Raw genomic sequence first — 21,876 nt, 5'->3', positions numbered from 1 at the left:
ATCCTCTATCTCCGTCCACTCGGGGCCCCCAGCTCCAAAGTACTTCCCTGCAGCCTTAGCGATGATCTTAGTCTTTTCGGATCTCTTCTTGGTTTGCCCAGTACAGTTAATCACTTCCACTATAAAGAGGAAGAAATCTTTCCTCTTCACAACCAGTACATCCTCCGCACCCACAGGGCCTCTGCCCGTGGAAGCCACACTCACGGGCATCCCAGTGGGGACCTCCCCCTGGCTGCGGGCAACGCTGCCCCCTCCCCTGTCGCCTAGGACACCAGCAGCACTGGCAGCCCCCACTGCATCCACCGTCACCTGACTACCAGACACCTTCTTGACCGCATCCGCGTAGGATATGCCTTGAGAGGCTCTAACTTTTTGCACCTCCGCAGCCCTCTTGCTGAACACGCATCCCCCGTAGGCAGAGCTATGCTCTCCCCCACAGTTACAGCACTTGAGTTTTGCTCCGTCGTCACACTTCCCATACTCGTGGTCTCCTGCACATTTACCACACTTCTGCTTCCCTCTACAGACCGCTGCAATATGCCCAAAGCGCTGGCACTTGAAGCAACGCAGGGGCGGCAGAACATATGGGCGTACGCCATAGCGCATGTACCCAACGCACACCACACGAGGCAGGATCCCACCTTCAAATCTAATCATTATCGACAGGCTGTCACACCTTACCCCATCCCGGGTCATCTTCAACCGCCTAGCATCCACCACCTTAGCTCCAGTCAAATTCTCCTTTATGTCATCCACAGATGTCGTCGTAGGGACGCCTACTATAACTCCCCTGACCGTGCCTCTTACAGCATCAGACACAAGAACGTCCTTCCCCCCCAGACACTTAGCTTCAATCGCCTTCCTTTGCTGAGCCACGTCCTTGCACACAACCAGCAGCGAGCCATCCCTAAGGACACTCGCATGCTTGACCACTCCCACAGCTACAGTCAGGCTCCTTGTCAACGCCATCGGATCCCACCCCTTAAAGGACGCATTATCCTGCGCGAGCTTTATGAACACCTTACACTCTGAACTCACATCCCCGACATCTGCAACCCCCCCGCCCTGCTCCTCACTGAGAGAGCCCTCCATAGACGAGCAAGAAGACGCCCTACGCTGCACAGGATCAGTGGCTCCAGGGGAGTCCTCCCCGCTGTTCAGTGTTTTAAGCAGTGTCTCTTTTATTTCACATGCTCTCAACTCAACTTGACTTCCTGTGCGTCAACAAAAAGGGTTGTACTGAAACAATATACAGAATAAATAAATGCACCGAAAAAATAAGTGCAACACACTATAATCAAACCCTCAAATCAATGTCAAATATAAATTCCCCAAATAAATATAAATCAAATAGAAATGAATGTAAAATAAAATCATATGTTACACTACTATGCACTCCTTTTTTGTTATTGTTGGTACTATGTTTTACATATTCGAATAACAAATCAGGAATCATATAATTAAAAAAATAAAGGGGTAGGAACTGTTGTTACTTTTTTGTGTGTAATAGTAGTAATCTCAACAAAACATTCCGGTTTCATTTGGTACTGAAAATCATTTAATGTGATTTTGCCATCTGAAAATCACCGTCCCATCTTTTTTTTGAACATGGAATTTCATGGATCAGTGAAATTTGCTCCTTTGAAGTTCTTCGTTCCATTTCTTTGACCTAAATTCCTGTTCCTTGTTTGGACCTGGCAGAAACAACAGTGGACCGGTGGAGTGCTCATTGTGTAAGATGTTGAAATATTAATACAACGTCTCTCACAGCCAAAGCGTAGTACGCAGCTTCTCTTTCATTTGGAGTTCTGGGTTAAAACTGACCTGAGGGAACGGGCAGCTTTTATCTCTGCCACTCACTGTGAGTCTGAGTGCAGTGACAGGTCAGAACTGTGGATCGAGATCTGGAGCTGCATGATTATGGCACCAAATAAATAATGATATCACTATTTCAGCAAATAAACGATTAGAGGATAGATGATCATTTAATTATTTAGAGACAATGGCATGAGCTCAAATTTGACATAAATGACAGCTCAAAAATACTCACAGTTGTGGATTACACTGTTTGTACCATGCTCTAACTGCATTATTGTCACACATTACAAGCAGTATTTCAGTTTTTGTTTAAAAGGTACAAAGATCTTTTAGCACCAATTTGTAGCACTCTGTGGATTTGCAATATAGGTTAGCATTATGGCCATTGATACGATATGACTAATGCAGAAGACTGTCACGAACGGCAGAACGGAGCCAATTTACGGGGCTGGAAACAGGCGATGAATAAAGAGTCTTTAATGAGATATGAACAGAAAACTACAAAAACTCTAGGTCAAGAGTAACGAAAACAAAAAATCTTTCCAGCGGTGGGCAGCGCCAGCAACCGCGGTGTTGGAGGGTAGACGAGAGGCGTAGTCAGGTCTGTTCCAGGTTCAGTACACAGGCAAGACAGCGTTAACAGAGGATAGGCGAAGAGGATTGTCTCAGGACGGTCCAGGGTCGACGGCGGCAAACAGGTATCACGAGGGACAGGCAGGAATCAGAGTCAAAAGTCAAAAGGTAATCAGGATCAAGAACGCTCGAATGCTGGGACTACAGGGCAAATACAGACAATCTCACTAAGAACAAAGGAAAACCCACACTAATATACTACACCCAGTGAATAACAAGCAGATACAGCTGTGAACCCACTCACAGGTGTGAGGAGCCTGAGAGACAAAGGGGCGGTAACCAGGGAGACAAGGGGGCGGTAACCAGGGAGGAGAACAGGAAGGGAGGGGGGAAACGAAGAGCAGCAGAGACAGAAACACCGTGAGTAAAACAAGACAAACTATACATCACCAGACAGACGGTGACCATGACAAAGACCAGTTGTTTATATATACAAATAAACGGTATATATATATTTTTTTTTACGAAATAAAAAATTCAAGTTTAAGTAATCTTTGGTTTAGGAATGTCTTAGTTTCAAGAGTTCAGTTTATTTAATCTTTCAAGAGTAAATCCGGGTCCATACAAAAGGACAAAAGCTTTGCACCACAACAAAACAATGAGCTGCTATGATAAAAAACAGTTGATAAAAACAGTTGCTTTTACAAAACATTAAACATTTAGCGGCACAACATGCCTGACAAATTTATGGTATCATGTTACAATAGACAGACAAATAGTGTTTCATTCATTCATTTGGCCCATATTTCTTGAACCTCTGTTACAAAACTTAAATTGCTGCTCCACTAACGGAGTTCAGGACGAGATGAGGCGGAAATCTAATTCAAAACAGAACGGTCAGCATTGAGTTGCATAAATCATTTTGATCATCCATAGATATAATTCACAGCTGAATCAGAATCAAAAGCGTAGATGATTGATTGTGGGCCACGTTGAAACCATTTAATCCAGACCAGATGCCAGCTGCCACAGCACACAGGGGGAGGAAGAACACATTACAGTGAGCGGAGAACTGCTTGAGTTTTGATAATCACCCCCAGTAAAAAACTCACTGCTCAAAGTCGTCAGAGTCGTATATCATGAGCATAAAAGCAAATTAGAGCCACTGTAGTTCAACTTCAGCTGCAACAGCACACAGGGTTACAAATGCAAAAATAATGATAAAAAACTGACAACTTTCTATTAAGAGAATAATAAAATGTCACAACCCAAAGTTGTTGTTGTTGTTGTTGTCGTTGTGTTACTTTTAATGGCGGTTGGCAGCCGACTGAAAAGGTGCAGTAACCGCCACCTCCTGGATTGAGTGTGGATCTGTAACAATACAACAATCAGATTTTCCTGGTTTATTGATTTGCAGTGAAACTGTCAGAAGCGATCACAATGTTGTGACACTGTAGTAGATTCATCCCATTCCATTGCTAATCGTATTGCTCTGAGTTCTGTGGTGAAGACAGAAAGATGATCTGTTTACCTCTTCTCAAGGTCAGGTATGAAAAGAGCAGTGTGTTCCACTCTCAGGATCTTTAGATCCATCTGTATAAATGAATCAGAATGTTTATCAATGAGGTCTAGAACAATGAACTGCAGTGCCTTTTTGATTTTCCTTTAAGTTTGTGATGTAACCTAATAACAGGAGCCGGAATAAAATTCCATGGTTGACAAAGGGTTCAATTTAAGATCACTCAATTCAGTAAGTTGTGATTTGGAATTTCCTAGCCAGCTAAAACAATGAAAGTCAGTCTTATGACGTTCCCAATATTCTTTAAGAATTTCCTTCACTGGATGAGCCTCTATGTCCTTTTACATTTACCCAGTAGGCCAACATAAGCTTTATGTATTATATATACATATTATATATTATTATATTATTATTATTATTATTATTTTTTCTCCTGACCTGCATTGCAGAGACAGGGGAAGACTTAAAAGCCCTACAAGAGATACTTAAGGCTTGGGCTACATCAAGTTTCTTCAAGTTAGTCCAGCCATAATCAATAGTTGCTCTCATAATAGCCCAGTAAATATTCAGAAGTGACCTGTTAGTCCCCAGTCCTGGCCAGATAGACAACGCAGCAGACTGTGTACTTTCTTCTCTGTTCTTCTCCCTGTTCACAAACTGCTGCATCATCAAAAATGCTTAAATTCTTAGCCATTAGCAAGAAGACTTCACACATTCCATTGCAACACAATAACTGCCATTAAGAACCACCAGAACATGAGCGAATGGGACATTTCTTTACTCTGATGGACATTTAGTGAGTTTTCTATTTCTGCCGCTTTAACAATGGTCCTGATCCTTTGAGTTCTCTTTTGAGTTTGAGCTGCACAGTTAATAACATCCACCAGAAAGAGTAGACAATCCTTCCTATTCACAACCAAGGTATCCTCAGTAATTCTGGAAGCTTCACACTCGGAAGCTTCACACTCGGAAGCTTCACACTCGGAAGCTTCACACTCGGAAGCTTCACACTTGTAAGCCTCATACTTGGAAGCCCCACATTTGGAAGCTTCACACTCGGAAGCTTCACACTGCCTGTAAGTAACACTGGGATCTCTCACTGTATCTACTTTCACCTCTTTACTTGACACTTTCTTGACTGCATCCGCATCTCTTTCTAACTTCACATCCCCTGTAGGCAGAGCTATGCTTTTTCCCACAGTTTCGCTCCTTCATCACATTTTCCATTCTCGTGGGCACATTTACCACATTTTTGCTTCCCTTTGCAAACTGCTGTTACGTGACCAAAACGCTGGCACCTAAAGCCACGTGGGGACGCCTGTGATAACTCCTCTGATCATGTTTCTTTCAGCATCTGAAACAATAACCTTTCCATCCAAACTTTTTAATCCTTTCATTTGCTGAGCAGTGTCTTTACACACAACCAGCAACGAGCCGTTTCTTAGCTCGATTTCACCAAATGCCTTATTCAGATTCAACGTTAAATTCCGTAACTCCCCCACCATCTCCTGTCTCACCCCCGTGCAAACCTGTATGCTTCTCAAAACGTCAGTATTTCCAAAACCGTCAGCCGTCTGCTCGAAAATCTCGACAGTTCTCTTCTCCTCTTCTTTCTGCTGCTCTAACGTGTTGACTACTCCTGCCTGCTCTTACTTGAAGTTTCAGTCTGCCTTTGCAATGGTGTTGAGCCACATTTTCACATGGTTACTGTGAGAATAGGGTCGTTTTCATGTGTATTATTCTGTCATTTTGAACCAGAGCTGCAGCTTTGAAAATACAGAAACTTTACAAGGTCAATGGGAAGAGGTCAGACTGAATAAGGGGGATATTCAGTTATTTCATGGGCTGTTGCTGAGTCATCGGTTTTTAAGTTGATGTGAAAGTCCTCATGGGTCTTAAGACCAAGTATGTTCAAGTCCAGTCCATACCAAATCCATGAGCGACAGTGCTCAAACTACTACTACTAATATTTTGGCTGCATAAGGTTCAGGGATACTACAAAATATATTCAGAAGTTGTCATGCTCAGTAATTGCAGCCTTTTCATCTACAGGGCTGTCAGCGTTTGGTCATTTAGTCGATTAATTAGTCGATGGTGTCTTAGTCGACCAAACGTTTTATTAGTTGACACATTATTATGGATTATAAAGATTTATATGGACAACAGAGAAAGGAGAGAGTTTGGAGTGACCATTCATTCTGCTTTCTTTACATATGAAGGCGCAGTTTCTTGGTGCTTTTCTGTACGCAAAACAATCTTATGATCTTTTGTGCATTTTGGGTCAGATATATAGTCTGATTATGGAAATTGTAAATAGTTTTGAGAGCACCTCTAGCACTACGCCTCGCTGCCCTTTAGTTGCATGATTAATCAATGCAAAGGCATGTTTTTACTTGACCAGAAATGTCTTTGATCGACCATTTTCTACAGTACAATTTCAGTGTTCAGAAAACGCTCACTGTGTTAGTGGCATTATTAAGGAGCCGGCTTATTTTTTCAAATTTTGCGGGATATTATGAAATTGCCTGTAGGTTGTTGATGCGGATAATTATGCATGAACCCTCCGACACAGTGGAAATGAGTCTGAATCGCTGACACTAGGCTTTCAGTGTTATTAATATATCCTCATTTGCGGTGTTTGACAGTGTACTGCATGTGGGTTTCTATAGGCGGGCACACAGTTGTAGTGGGTCGGTGCTAGTGGCTGCTGCCAGTGCCATCTACACCACTTGATTGGACTGAGAGCCGGGATCTGGAGGGAGGTGTGGTAATAAAAAGTGACGGATGTCCCTACCGGAGCTGAGGAATCACGCCTTATTAGTTCAGCTAAAACCTTCAGGGTCAGCAGAGTGGATTAGTGTACGGAATATTTGACCCGTAACATCGCCGTCAGCTTGGGAAATCTCCACACTTTATTGGAAGAGCGCTTTTACGTGCAGGCAGGGGAGAATTAAGTTGTTATTATAGGTCAAAGAATCTTTAATGAATATGTTTATCTCGCCGATTAGGGTTTAACAGTCAGTCAGAAGTGGCCTCACTATGCTGCATAAGAAAATACATTATGAATGAGCATATTGCTGGGTTTCAGATGACATCACATTCTATAAAGATAAGATAAGATAAGATAATCCTTTATTGTCCCATATGGGGAAATTTCATTGATGCAACGCAGGTAGATACAGAGATAGATACAGAAGAAAAGAACAAATAACTTATAGGAAGTTTGAAAAACACTCTCAGTAGAAGATCTCTGAGGGGAATTAGAATAAATACTGTTAAAATGCAAACTTTGTAAATAGTAGGAACATATGGCTTTTGCCCCAGTATGACATAATCACACTCTGGAATCTGAAAACCACAAATTTTAGTTTTTTTAATTTTCATTCACAATAGCCAAAAACTTAGAATACTCAGGTGTATGTCCATAGTTTCACTCTTTCTCTCTCTTTCTTTCTCTTTTTCTCCTTTTTTTTCTTCCTTTTTCTCACTTTTTTTTCAACGTTATAGCGTAAAACACATACTTTGAAGTCGTACAACTACAGTAGGTGGCGGTAAAAGCACCTTTTCTATTTGCTGCCAACTGCCATTAAAAGCAACACAACAACAACAACAACAACAACAACAACAACAACAACAACAACACAACAACAACAACAACTGACACCAACCTTAACAATGTTAATTTAGTTTGCAGCTAAGCTATAGTCTCAAGAACAGTGCTTTTCAAACTGTGGTTCATGTCTCACTTGTGTGACCTTCAGGTGGTATGCAGTGCAGTTCTAATATTTGCTCAATGTAGAATATATTTATTGTCCTCCTTTGGGTTGGTCCTTCTTTAAACTAGTATAGCAAATGTGTGTTCTTACTTTAGCCCTATTTTAGCCCTAAAATAGTCCTGTTTTAGACCTGGTACTCGGAAGGTCAAATATTTTTCTTGAGTGTTTCTTAATAATAAATAACTACAGTTTAATCTGCATATGAATATGCAGGCCCTGTTTGTAATAGTTTTTTCAGTATTTTATAACTCCATACTTATACTTAAGCAGACACCACCCGCACCATCACCACATGTCGCTGTGTTACAATGACAAGACTGAGCTGCTAAACTCCCTTTACATTATGTTTCATTTGCTCCCACAGGTCTCACAGCTGCTGTCACATTATTTTCCAAAAGGCAATACAACACCAGCCATTGTCATTCTGTTTCAACGATCTGATCTGGGAGTTTTTTACAGTACTTTACAGGCAAAACGCTTTACTGTAGCCGAGAGGAACAATTGGGCAAGTGGGCGACAGCCTGTGAAAAAGCTGAGACACTTCTTTGGATAAGATTATACATTTTGACCCCAGGCATAATCAGTCATATGAGGACAAAGTTTATCTGCCAAATGTGCATATTGTTTTATAGTGCTGGGGAAGCTATTTCAGGCCATTCTTTTTTCCATAACAAAACATGCAAACTTCCCAACTTCTGTATTCATTTCAAACATTAATAAGCCTTCTAAAAATAGGCATTTGACATCACTAACAAGTCAGCTTTTCTCTTGTTTTGATGGTGTTGCGTTTGAAGTCACAAAGCGCATCAAACTGTGAATGAGGGAAGCTAAACCTTGGGTTCAAAGGCGAGTGAGGAGGTGTGCTACAAACGCACGTAAACATACACAATGTGAAGTGGATCTTTGTTTGTGGACTGCGACACGCCATGGAGTGGGTTGTATTTGTATGGTCAAAAACTGGATGTTAGTAGCAAGAAAAGCTTTTAAGCAAGGGCCAACTGGAGAAGGAAAAGGGTGGAAGCCTTGTGGAGGGAAGGGGGGGGCGTTCTAATACAGAGACACCTTTGGGTCATACAGCCTCGAAGCCCATTTTAATATCCCTGAAAACATAGAAACACATACATCTTTACTGTGAGCGCGCTTGCATCTGCACAACTCTACTATAATTGTCATCAATAAATGTAATTTAATGTTCCACAGCATGGCATAAAACGATAAAATGTTCCAAAGTATGGTTTTAACTTTCTGTTTCCATGGAATCATGCGGGCGTCACCTTCAGAATGTTCAGCAGTGTTGCTTTAAATACTAAAGTAAAGCCAATTCGATAAATCTCAGCTCAATTCAACGTATATTAAGATATTCACTAATCACTTGACTCTATAGGGGCTCCAATTGTGAAACACTGCTACGCCTGCATCAGATCTGTGTTTGACTAACAAGAGCGTGTCATAGGTTGATCACATCTAAGTGCTCACATGCCAAGTCAGTGTTCCTCATTACACTCCCTCTCCACCTATACCTGCTGTGTCCTTTCTCACCTCGCCACTCTCCTCCAATTAGATCAGCGTACGACACAAAGGCAGCAATCTCGTCCCCCACCAGCATCATTAGTGTAATCCGGAGCCTACGTGTGCGTTTATTATCGAGATCCTACTTTAGATTGACTGACTTTCTTCTTTCACACTCCACTGGATCCATACTTAGGCCTTTTCAAGCTAGTTTTAATGAACAGGGAACGTCAGGCCAATCTGCCATTACATTGGTTCTGTGTTGACGTCTATGGGTCACTGTATGTTGTCTTATACTGGGAGCACAAAGAAGATGTCAGGAGGAGTTGAATTTTGTAGTTAAATGTGCCAAATTAAAAACAGTGGCTGCAATTATGGTAAGTGAGAGTTTGTCAGACAATGTTTGAAAAAAGTCAATCAAAATCTTGGTAACAGAATCCATGCACAAATCAGGAAAAATCAGGGCTGTTTTAAGAGTTAAATCCTGTCTTAAAACCACATGCATTTGCAAACAAAGAGGTAGGATTGGCTCTGAACTGCTTCATGTAGTCCATCCTGTCACTAAAGATGTTACAGGCTCAAACTCAAACCTGCTCAAAGTGACTTACCCTATTCAGTACATGGATATGAGCTAAATATTCAATATATTAAAATAAAACTTAATTTGTTAAAATGTGACAACAGAACTTGTCCTGTTAAGTGAAAATGTACTTGCCGATGATCCACTATTGATATTTTAAACACAACAGAATTAACAAAATACATTTGGATCCAACTAAGCAAATACAGTAGGTCGGAGCCTCCCACTGGAGAACTGCTGCAGGTGATGATCTTTCAGCTGCAACACAGTATTTAAATCCAACTGATGCAGTGAAGGGCTCATTTCTGAAACAACCATGTGGGAAGACAAATCCCGTGGTCATGGAAAAGATGTCAGTGTGTTTGAGAAGGGTCAGATCATTGGGATCAAGCAGAGAAAACATCTAAGGAGAAGCAAAAACTAATCCACCACAGATCTGTGTTTGGGACGAGCTTTGTGCAGTGGTCACTCTCCCATCATCATATGATGAAACATAATACAACACTGGATGGAAATAAATCTTTTAATATTGCTGAAGCTAATTAAAACTATGCCACGGCAAATGTCTAAAGGCGGTCCTACGAAATATTTGAGTGTGTGACCCTTTTTTCTGTGCCTTTTTTCTAGACTGGCAGTGTAGTAAAAATGGAAAAATAACAGTTTTATTCTGTTGACAATTGCGTTCCCTTTCACCCACTGTGCATTGAGTTGGCTCTAAAGGGATTGACGTCTTTAATGGACAAACAAACCAGAGAGCTCAAATTGGGGTGAATTTGCCCCAGACAAGTGCAAAGTGCTGTTTTGTGCCTAATACTGCCTCCCGTGTGTGCTCATTTCCCCAGCTCTTTGTAAAAAAACACGCACAAAAACACCTTTACACAAATGCCGAGGCTGTCACCGCGTGCAATTAGCTCTGATGTTATTCCCAGGTCAGGCATTAGAGGCGCGCCAAAGGCGTTCTTATGTGCTTTCCCATTTATTATACTGCCAACTGAACAGCCGAACAGTCTGTCATTTATCTCCAAAAAGCCACCCGGGGAGCCATGCTCTTGGACCCAAGGAACGCATCTGACCAGAGAGAGCCCAGATTGAAAGGAAAGTGAATGATTTAACATATGCGGCAGAGGAGACACCTGCGCCATCACAGTGAAGGTCGTCCCATAGCTCTGTTGCTAATAAAAAGAGCAGATCGTGTGCTGAATGAAATGTTGCTGGGGAATGTTAGGCCTCAGAACCAGACAAAGAAAAATGACTCTGTGGTCAGAGACACTAATGGAGAACTCTAGTTATGTGTTTGTTAAAATACAGAGGGTAGTCTTAGTTTTGGTCGCCAGATGTGCTGGATATAGTGTCTAGTCTAGCAACTGCAATCCCAAGGCGGCCCCGTGCCAACTAAGAGACATATAGTCCCTCTAGCATGTCCTGGTCTTCCCCAAGGCTTTCTTTTGGTGGAACAAACTTCCCCAGGGAGACATCCTGGAAGCATTCAGGACACATCCTAATCCACCTCAGCTGCCTCTTCTGGACGTGGAGCAGTATTATTATTATTAGTTTATTTTGGTCAGGGCAGCTTGTGTTAATGAACATACATAATATTATATTGTATAGTCTTGTCCTTTTAGATATTGTTTAAAAATATTGTAAACAATCTGACTCTTAAAGCAAGTATTTTGTCAATCATCCTTTTTCTAATATAATAATATTGTTTTCATTTAAACATAGAGTTTTCCCATGATTAAGAAAATAAGTGGTATCAGTACATCTATTGTTAGTCAGTGGTGCTGGTACAGCATGAGAACAGTTACTTCAGTTGTAGTGGTGCTGGTACAAGCATGAGAACAGTTACTTCAGTTGTAGTGGTGCTGGTACAGCATGAGAACAGTTACTTCAGTTGTAGTGGTGCTGGTACAGCATGAGAACAGTTACTTCAGTTGTAGTGGTGCTGGTACAAGCATGAGAACAGTTACTTCAGTTGTAGTGGTGCTGGTACAAGCATGAGAACAGTTACTTCAGTTGTAGTGGTGCTGGTACAGCATGAGAACAGTTACTTCATTTGTAGTGGTGCTGGTACAAGCATGAGAACAGTTACTTCAGTTGTAGTGGTGCTGGTACAAGCATGAGAACAGTTACTTCAGTTGTAGTGGTGCTGGTACAGCATGAGAACAGTTACTTCAGTTGTAGTGGTGCTGGTACAAGCATGAGAACAGTTACTTCAGTTGTAGTGGTGCTGGTACAGCATGAGAACAGTTACTTCAGTTGTAGTGGTGCTGGTACAGCATGAGAACAGTTACTTCAGTTGTAGTGGTGCTGGTACAAGCATGAGAACAGTTACTTCAGTTGTAGTGGTGCTGGTACAAGCATGAGAACAGTTACTTCAGTTGTAGTGGTGCTGGTACAGCATGAGAACAGTTACTTCAGTTGTAGTGGTGCTGGTACAAGCATGAGAACAGTTACTTCAGTTGTAGTGGTGCTGGTACAAGCATGAGAACAGTTACTTCAGTTGTAGTGGTGCTGGTACAAGCATGAGAACAGTTACTTCAGTTGTAGTGGTGCTGGTACAGCATGAGAACAGTTACTTCAGTTGTAGTGGTGCTGGTACAGCATGAGAACAGTTACTTCAGTTGTAGTGGTGCTGGTACAGCATGAGAACAGTTACTTCAGTTGTAGTGGTGCTGGTACAGCATGAGAACAGTTACTTCAGTTGTAGTGGTGCTGGTACAGCATGAGAACAGTTACTTCAGTTGTAGTGGTGCTGGTACAAGCATGAGAACAGTTACTTCAGTTGTAGTGGTGCTGGTACAAGCATGAGAACAGTTACTTCAGTTGTAGTGGTGCTGGTACAGCATGAAAACAGTTACTTCAGTTGTAGTGGTGCTGGTACAAGCATGAGAACAGTTACTTCAGTTGTAGTGGTGCTGGTACAGCATGAGAACAGTTACTTCAGTTGTAGTGGTGCTGGTACAAGCATGAGAACAGTTACTTCAGTTGTAGTGGTGCTGGTACAAGCATGAGAACAGTTACTTCAGTTGTAGTGGTGCTGGTACAAGCATGAGAACAGTTACTTCAGTTGTAGTGGTGCTGGTACAAGCATGAGAACAGTTACTTCAGTTGTAGTGGTGCTGGTACAAGCATGAGAACAGTTACTTCAGTTGTAGTGGTGCTGGTACAAGCATGAGAACAGTTACTTCAGTTGTAGTGGTGCTGGTACAAGCATGAGAACAGTTACTTCAGTTGTAGTGGTGCTGGTACAGCATGAGAACAGTTACTTCAGTTGTAGTGGTGCTGGTACAAGCATGAGAACAGTTACTTCAGTTGTAGTGGTGCTGGTACAGCATGAGAACAGTTGTAGTGGAAATGGCAGAGGAAAGTGGTGGCACTATAGTAGCACTGTTCACTTCCCTGAGTATCTAGATTCTAGAAGCTGCTTTTGACCTTTCTTACGTCCTCTCAGAAACACTTCTTCCTCCTTTCACTTTGCACTGACAACTGCAGTGGTACATCTCCTTCACTCAACTGTCCGACCTTCACGACCCCTAAGATGCTGCTTAAGGCTAGACAAAAAAGTACCTCCTCTGACCTGCTGAGTGGAGGAAAATATCCATGATATGTCAAAGAGCAGAGAGCCCAGGGGCAGGAGGCCGAGTGAAGTGACGAGTTGGCTTGAAAATCCAAACCATTCCTCAATTCTCCTCATAGTACTCTCCTATTGTGGCTAATGTCATTCAGCTGATGACCTCACTCTGACCGGGTCAGTGGCACGACTCTCAAGCTAACAATTTGTCCTGCGCTTTTGAACATTCAATGAGGCAAAAATCCAGTGGGAAAATGTATGAAGTTTGAAATCCTTTCTCCAATGTCCTACTTACTTACTATAGTGATAATTGTTTAATAAAATAGTAATAAAAGCCAGTGAGGCCCAAGTCATTACACATTTCACATTTAAATAATTGAACGGAGAATTTGCCAAATCCGTCTAATATTCTTCCAAATTAACTGTAATGTTTGAAAATTCAATTTAAATGAGTGGAGTTTTCAAGGAGTCTCCTGAGAGTATTCCTGGAAGAACACTTCATGGAATTGTAAATTGCAATAAATACTTTAACCTGCATCAGCAGTTTTTGAATATGTCAATAAAAATATCATGTAATATATACTGGCTAGTAAAAGTCAACTGTTTAAAACATGAATTGCAATAAATAAATAAATAAATAGCAAAATGAAACACAAAAGATATAACATCAAATTTAACTGCTAGAAAAAAGTACATGCAATAAATACAACTACAATATTAATAGTTCGATCTATAGTTGATTGAAAAATAAGTCGCTAGAGCAATTCTTGCTCAAAAGCAAAACAGTTGCTGCTGTGGCTAAATTATGTAAGTGTTGTATAGATCCAACAAACAACAATGGAAAACACACACACAACACACGCACGCTCACACACGCACACACACACACACACACGCACGCACGCACACACACACACACACACACGCACGCACGCACGCTCACACACGCACGCACGCGCACGCACGCACACACACACACACACACACAGACACACACACACACACACGCACGCACGCACGCACACACACACACAGACACGCACACACACACACACACACAGACACACACACACACACACACAGAGACACACACACACACACACACACACGCACGCACGCACACACACACACACAGACACGCACACACACACACAGACACACACACACACACACACGCACGCACGCACACACACACACACAGACACGCACACACACACACACACACAGACACACACACACACACACAGAGACACACACACACACACACACAGACACGCACACACACACACACACACAGACACACACACACACACACACACACACAGAGACACACACACACACACACACACACACACACACCCTCTTCAATATAATCATTCATTCAAGAAAAGTAGCCACTCCACCATGACACTGTTGGCACAAGCGTTGCAGAAATATTTCAAATCTAGAGAGAAACTCAAGTCAAGTTTATTTATTTATTTATAAAGCACATTTAAAAAACACAGTGCTGCTGCACAAAGGCGATATGAAGTGCAATCTGATAAAACATACAAACCATGCAAAAACAAGATCAAATACTACAATACAAATGTTTTGCTCAGCCTGTAATAAATGCCAATGCAAACAAACGACTTCGATAAATATTCCACAGATTGGGCTGTTCTAATGCACAGAGGAGAACTGTCCCAGAGGCTCGTCCCCTCTAAACACTCCTCTTCAGATACAGTCGGAGCTTTTTGTATCGCATAAACTGTGAGTCGGTGAGCCTTTTCCTCTGCTCCTCCCATGATAATTAAAGTATGCAGAACAAAAACAACTGGCTTAATATGACGGTGAATAAACCAGCATTAGAGATGATGAGTCAGTGATGGCTGTATGCATTCGCTCCTTCTTTGTCGAGTGAAATTGATTTTAAACTTTAGCTCATTTGTTTGCACTTTTGGGCTAATGGCAGCTCCGCAGACGATTGCGCCACATTTGATCAAACGTTAACGGGATTAGCGGCGGTGGCGGAGCACTCTCATAATGAATGGACGTGTCATGTCTCCCGTGCTCTCGTGCTGTGCGTCTTATTAGGAGCGCACCGTCACGCCAAAGGAAGGGTTTAAAATGTAGCCGTTCTAATTACTTTTGTCCTACTTTCAATGAACTTCATCATCATCAGCAAACTTTGGGCTCGTCGGCGCTGGGATAATGATCTTCTCTTATCCCTCTGAGATTTGTGCAGTTACCTTTTGAAACAGGCAGCAGCATTATTCAGAAGGATTAGGGAGCTGCTAATACCCCTCCTGCGGCATCTCCGAGGCTAATTTAGAGCAAAAAGAAACATCTACATTTGCAGTAGAAATATGTGTATTCATATTGTTGTGATAAAGTTAAAAGATAAACACAAACCACTCTGCAGAGAAATATTCACAGACTCTGGACGTCTCTCTTGACAGTAACCTTTGCAGTTATTTTTTTTAGTTTAGGAAGTCATTTGCATCAGCAGAGAGACTTGCAGCGCGCTACATCATTCAAGTTTGAGTTGAACTATTATGAGTTAGAAATTAGACACATAGGTAAATCTGAGCCTTTACCCTGGAAATGATTTGTAGATTTGTAAAGTGTAAATGCTATTACCTAAGCCATTGTACAACTTGTACTTCAAGTTTAAAGGCAAACTATGTAACATTTTCTTTATAACAAACATTGCTAGCCCTGAACACGTGCAATACTTGACTGACTTAATCATGTGCAATACCGTCATATTCATGTGCAATACTGACTTAATCATGTGCAATACCGTCATATTCATGTGCAATTACTGTCATACTCACAAGCAATTAAGGCCATATTCATGTGCATATAACTGATGTACATAAGAGTGTTTACTTACCATTAGTATTAGTATTATTTAGTCTTATGCTAGCTATTTTTGCTTTACTTTATTATTATTTACCTTATTTTATTATTATTTTATTTTATTTTATTATATTTTTTTCCTCCATTCCCTATTAAGATATGAGAGGAGTTTTGTTAATAAGAGTTTTTATTTATTTAATTTTTATTTTCAAACTTCCTATAAGTTATCTGTCCTTTCCCTCTGTATCTACTGCGTTGTAACACCTAAATTTCCCCATGTGTGGACAATAAAGGATTATCTTATCTTATCTTATTTGGCACCTGATTGTCTCTATGTAAATATTTGTTCTGGAATGTTCAGTATAGTATTAAGCTGCGTATTTTATTGCTCAAAAATACATTGTAAAACGTGCAGGTCTTTCCACAGAGCTGACCTGACACTTGGTGCTTGTCCGTGCTCCTCTTCTGTCTTCGAGTCTTACCCTCTCCGTCATGTTGTACCTCACACTCAGAACGATTGTTTGGTCCCTCTTCTGAGGTTGTTGCACCACCATTACACGACTGTAATCCTGCACATCATTGCTTTTTGTGAAATGGTCCTCAAATCTTTCTCCATACTTTTGAACACATCAATGGAACAACAGAAAATAATCAAGTTTTTCTAGTGTAAATGTGTTTTGTTTGATTGCCACTTCTGACGTTGAATAACATACCAACATTTTAAAGTGTACATCCTGCCTGGTTCAACTGCACTCCATTTTCAACACGTCATTAAAGTATTTAATAGCCTGGATTACACAACTGCATAATGTTTTATTACATAATCTGGATTTGGCTCAAAACGCTGTTGCCTTGTATGATCTTGAGTGTTATTTCCCCTTTGTTTTGTCTGTGAGGCACTGTTCAGCTTCACAGAGAAAGACGGACAGGCTAATTGTTTGGGGCTAATGGGTGTCGAAGAGTTACAGTTTACACCACAAAGAGGCAGTTTGCACACACTGTTTTGTTATCGCTAATGAAAATTATACCGCCACTGTTCCAGCTCTGGTCGGGTCAAGCCCAGGCTAATCCCCGACAAAACAACCTGTTCTGTGCCTGAAGATTTAACATCCATAAATGCATGTACATGACTGATGCCTCTGCTCCCTGTCTCCCATTCCACAGTCTCATCTATATTCATTGAAATCCAGCAGTCGCCCGAAGCCATGAGGATTGTTCTAAATTGCTTTGCCAGTTATTTATTTACACTGTTCATCCCCAAATGAGACATGTTTATAGTCTTCCCCTTTTCGTCGATATGCTAATAAGATCATTGCCACCATCTGGAAGTGTCTACCGCATCCGGAAGGGTTGATTGGTGTATAGTTTGCGACCGGGGCAGGTTTGATTGCCCCTCGGATCGATTTACGGCAATTTCTGAAGTCGTAAAAGTAGCATCTGCTTTATGAAGTTAATGGACAGTAGTTGGCTAGACTTATTGGTCCTGTCCAAGTGTCCTATCGCAATGTGTGTAGGAGCGTGAAGGAGTGAACAGTATTGAAGCTGATCGCTCTTTTATGGTTATATACTATGGGCCAATCAGCACAAGAAGATGATGACTAACTTAAAGAGGAATTTTACTTTTGAAAATTGGGTTTCAGTTGAACAAAATCATTGAGAGAGACTGCAGCACAGTCAATATTATAGCCACAATGACCTCCTTTAGCTAAGGGGACCCCTCATGGGTGGAACACAGCAACATTATGAATGGGTTATCAATAGTTCAGGTCCCCAGGCATCAGTAAACCAAATCAGTTTGTTACTGTATTTAAAACAGTTCACAACAGTGATTTGATGTCACTTAGAGATCAGCAAGCTAGTCATTTATCGATAACTATGATTCACAGATATGAATATAATAGACAAAATATTGGGAAGTCTTTCATCTAATCTTGCATGGCATGTATAATGGCCACTTGTGTAGAGCTACAAATGGAGACTAAGAACTACTGTGTTGGAAATGCTCTGATCAGTGGTCTCCATCCATTACAGTCACATCTTTAATGTTCACATGTTGTTTAATGTAACAACCTCGTTTGTGTTTTCCGTTTGTGAGAAGCAAACAACTGTGTTTGAGGCTGAGCGTAATGACACATTTGAAAAACAATGAATTAACAATAAACAATTAGAATAGGATGAATGATCTGTGATTCCTGCCTTCGATGTGTTTCCTGAATAAGATATTTCTTCTCTGAATTTGATTTGGTACTTTCCAAGGGCACGATCCGCTCTAGAGGCAAATCACATTTTATATTAAATATAAATGAAGATAAATGAGCTCTATATTTGAACAACACTCTGCACAATTGTATGGCTCTGCACAATTGTAATCAGATTGAGAATAAAGGACTGCCCTTTCAAAGTAAAAGCATCAATCTGCATAATGAAGCGCAATCTGCTGTTATTGCACAGTTATATCAAACCTCAACTGTGTTTAGTTTAGCTATGGATTTGTTTCTAGCTTAATACTATTGGGTATATTAATTAAACATAATTGATTTGGGTTAACGACTTTCTTTTTTTTTGCAGGAATTTGTTGGACCGAGACACTTTCTCCAAATCAGACCCATGTAAGTGTGTTTTACCCACTTTTAGCTCTGATTATTTTGCACAGTGACGTGACAAACCTTTCACAGAGAGCAGCTTAATGCATTTTGGTGAAATGTCAGATTTTGAATGGAAATGTTTTGGAGAAGTACCATTATTACCAATTATTACCAGTATGATGAACAGCAAGTGAAAGCAACATTTGTAGCAGCGTATTGGAAATTGTTTGGTCAATAGGAAACACTCAAAATAGTATTGAAATTGTAGCAAATAAGATAAATTTGAACACTGGTCCTTAAGATTGACTTAATACATCGCTGAATCTTTCTTCAATAGTAAATTAGTACTTGATACAAATAGTTACAATTATTTGATGTTCTATATTTACAAGTTTTGTCTTATAAAGTGTCTCAACTTCTCCTGAATCAGGCCATTACCACATCAAACCTGTTTTGCATTCCCTCACACTCATCGAAAAGGTTGCATTTGTTTTCCTTGCCTTCATTTAACGCCATAAATCAAATAGGAATCAGCACTATCCCGCGGTTCAGAAATTGTGTGTTGATGGCGCGCTTTAAACTGTCCTCTAGGTGCTTTAGATTGTCTGTTGTGCTTTGAATGTGCGCTGCATAATCAGACGACACAATGCCTATAGTCAGACGGTTTTGAGGACTGAAGGGTAATTAATCACTGAAGTCTGAAACAAACAGAGGGTGATGGGGATGGATTTGCTCCTGATCGAGAAACTGTGTCCTCTTGTTTTTCTCAGTGGTGGTTCTCTACACTCAAGGCGTCGAGTGCAAACAGTGGAGAGAGGTAAGATATGTCTTTGTTGTTTGTAGAGTCAAATTTTGTCCAAACTTTGGAAGCTGATGTCAACAGAATTTAAAGTGCTGGCCCAGCGTTTCTTTTTGCAGCCAAATTTCAGTACAGCAAATATTCATAAACCCCTAAGTGCATTCTGAAAGATGACCACAGAGTGACTTCACTGTCCTCTCACAGTCATAAGAATCAAGTAGATGATGTATATTTTATTTTTGTTTTGTTTTGTGTCACTTTTGATTAAACCTGCTCCATGTACATTTAGTTTCTCGTGGATGTTTCACCACCGACTTGTTTAGTTTCAATGCCAGGAATATTCTGCAGTATGACATTAAACTCAATCTCAATGATGGAGACAAGCAGGTGCTGCCCCAAGGCCAAGTTACAGGTCAGATCTGTGGAGAGGCCCACTCTTCTGTAATTGAATACATAGAAAAAAAAAGAAAAAGGTTTAATGACATATGACAAAAAAGAAAAAGGTTTAATGACATATTGTGGAACATTCCAGACAATATAGACAGTATTTTTTTCAATGAATTGTAATCATATTGAACAATACAGATACAATACAAACAAGTGCAGCAAACAATGAGCAATATTTAATCTTACAATTCATATCAGACATCTTATCTCATCTGTGGAGATTTAATGATTCATGTGTGTTCAAAGTTGATAAAGCATTTTGACTATTGCTCTAATAATAATAATGCAATGACTTAAAGCAGAAGTGAAGTATGAAATCCATCCACATGAATTAAATTAATAAAATTTCCTTTCCAATTCACATAAGACACATTTTGGATCTACTCCAATAAAGCCACTATCAGAAGGTCCAGAAGAACATCTTGACTTGATTTAGCATCAGCTCTGCTGTGTTACTACCTGTGTATCCACTGTATATGTTTATTAAATACATAAAACACTTGGTCCTCACTGCTAAGGAGACTTTATCTGCTCCTATAAATGATATACTGGAATGCACCTGTTTATGTTGCCATTACATATTTGCAAAGCTATAGAAGTATATTTCTTCAATCTTCCTACATCACCAGTGCTCAATATCATAAACATAGACATCTGGCCAGACCTGCTTTCCAATGCCTGATCTCGTCAGCTCTTGATAGCTAAGCCTGGGGGTAAAGCACTTTGAGTGCCTTGAAAGTGGCATAATGTAATAATAATAATAAATATAGACATACTTGGTCTTCATCTCTCAAACCTCTAACTTGCATTGACGTGCTCATTTTGAATCCTGGTTCCAAAAGCAATCCCAAAGCTGATAACTCCAGCTCCGTTACGACACAGACTTGTACACTTTTCCTTCCATTCTGTCTTCTACTTAATCCCCAGGTAAATATACTAAGTGCCAATCATCTTCCATTGCTGAAACAGGGAATCCTCATGTGTCGGCCTGTGCTGCTTTACCTGTGAGTGATTGATAAAGTGGTATTGATAAAGTTTCTCTCGGATGTGTGGCTGTGATTAGACCAGAGAGACAGATATCGAAGATGCAGCAAACGTAGCAGTGACACAGATTGTTCCAGAGGGACTTCTCTGGTTTTACAACCTTGGTAGATGCACATGCTGAAAAACAATAAATAATATCTCAAGGGGACAGTTCATGAATAAATCAAGTTGATAGTTAAAATTGTTGTTAGGTGAATATGACAGATGCAAACAATGAATGTATGTATTGTTTAAAACACCTAAATAGCTTTGTATGTTAACCTATTGTTTATTGTTTATTTTTATTAGACTATTCTTCTTAGGGCCAAACAAACGTACATTTTTAGAATATATATTACCAATATACAACACAATGTCCGTCCTAAATAGCGACATATTCATAATAAATCATTTTTTAAATCCTTGCTTTCCTGTTGGCACCAACCATTTTGAAAATAAAAAAAGAAAGAAAAAGAAAAAACCCAATCTAAATTCTTCACAACTTCACAAGCGCGGCAAGACAGATAGCAGATGGGAATAGATCAAATGATAGCATTTTAAATTGGCAAATACATTGAAATTGAAGCATATCAAAACAACATTTCTCAAAATTCTTCTTGACACAGAGATTCTTATTTAGTTTGGAGCCCCTGAAGTCCCCTAACAAATCTAAATGATATTGTTTGCACAAGATTATTTGGTTTGCAGAAAGATTGAGTCTTGTTCTCGCAAACAAGATAGATCTTGTTTTAGGGGACTTTAGGAGCTCCGTACCTTTGTATTCCCACGAGATTAGATACTGCAGTGTCTAGTACACTTTCAAAACAGCAAC

At 40.4% G+C, this 21,876-nt stretch overlaps 1 protein-coding gene across 2 annotated transcripts in view; it reads left to right on the top strand.

The window, feature by feature from the left end:
• Window positions 1–21,876, top strand: part of cpne5a (copine Va) — a 109,154-nt gene that overhangs the window by 17,788 nt on the left and 69,490 nt on the right. For both annotated transcript variants that reach the window (XM_072450080.1, XM_072450079.1), the window contains exons 2-3: window positions 18,759–18,799; window positions 19,546–19,592. In XM_072450080.1, coding sequence (XP_072306181.1) covers window positions 18,759–18,799; window positions 19,546–19,592 — 88 coding nt within the window. The remainder of the gene's footprint in view (window positions 1–18,758; window positions 18,800–19,545; window positions 19,593–21,876) is intronic.

The sequence above is a fragment of the Eucyclogobius newberryi genome, unplaced genomic scaffold (assembly GCF_026437365.1).
Source record: "Eucyclogobius newberryi isolate DKJ021-1_F unplaced genomic scaffold, fEucNew1.0.hap1 SCAF_17, whole genome shotgun sequence".
In the NCBI taxonomy this organism is placed as follows: domain Eukaryota; kingdom Metazoa; phylum Chordata; class Actinopteri; order Gobiiformes; family Gobiidae; genus Eucyclogobius; species Eucyclogobius newberryi.
Note: the sequence above shows the minus strand (reverse complement) of the source record. Positions and strands in the feature narration are given on the sequence as shown.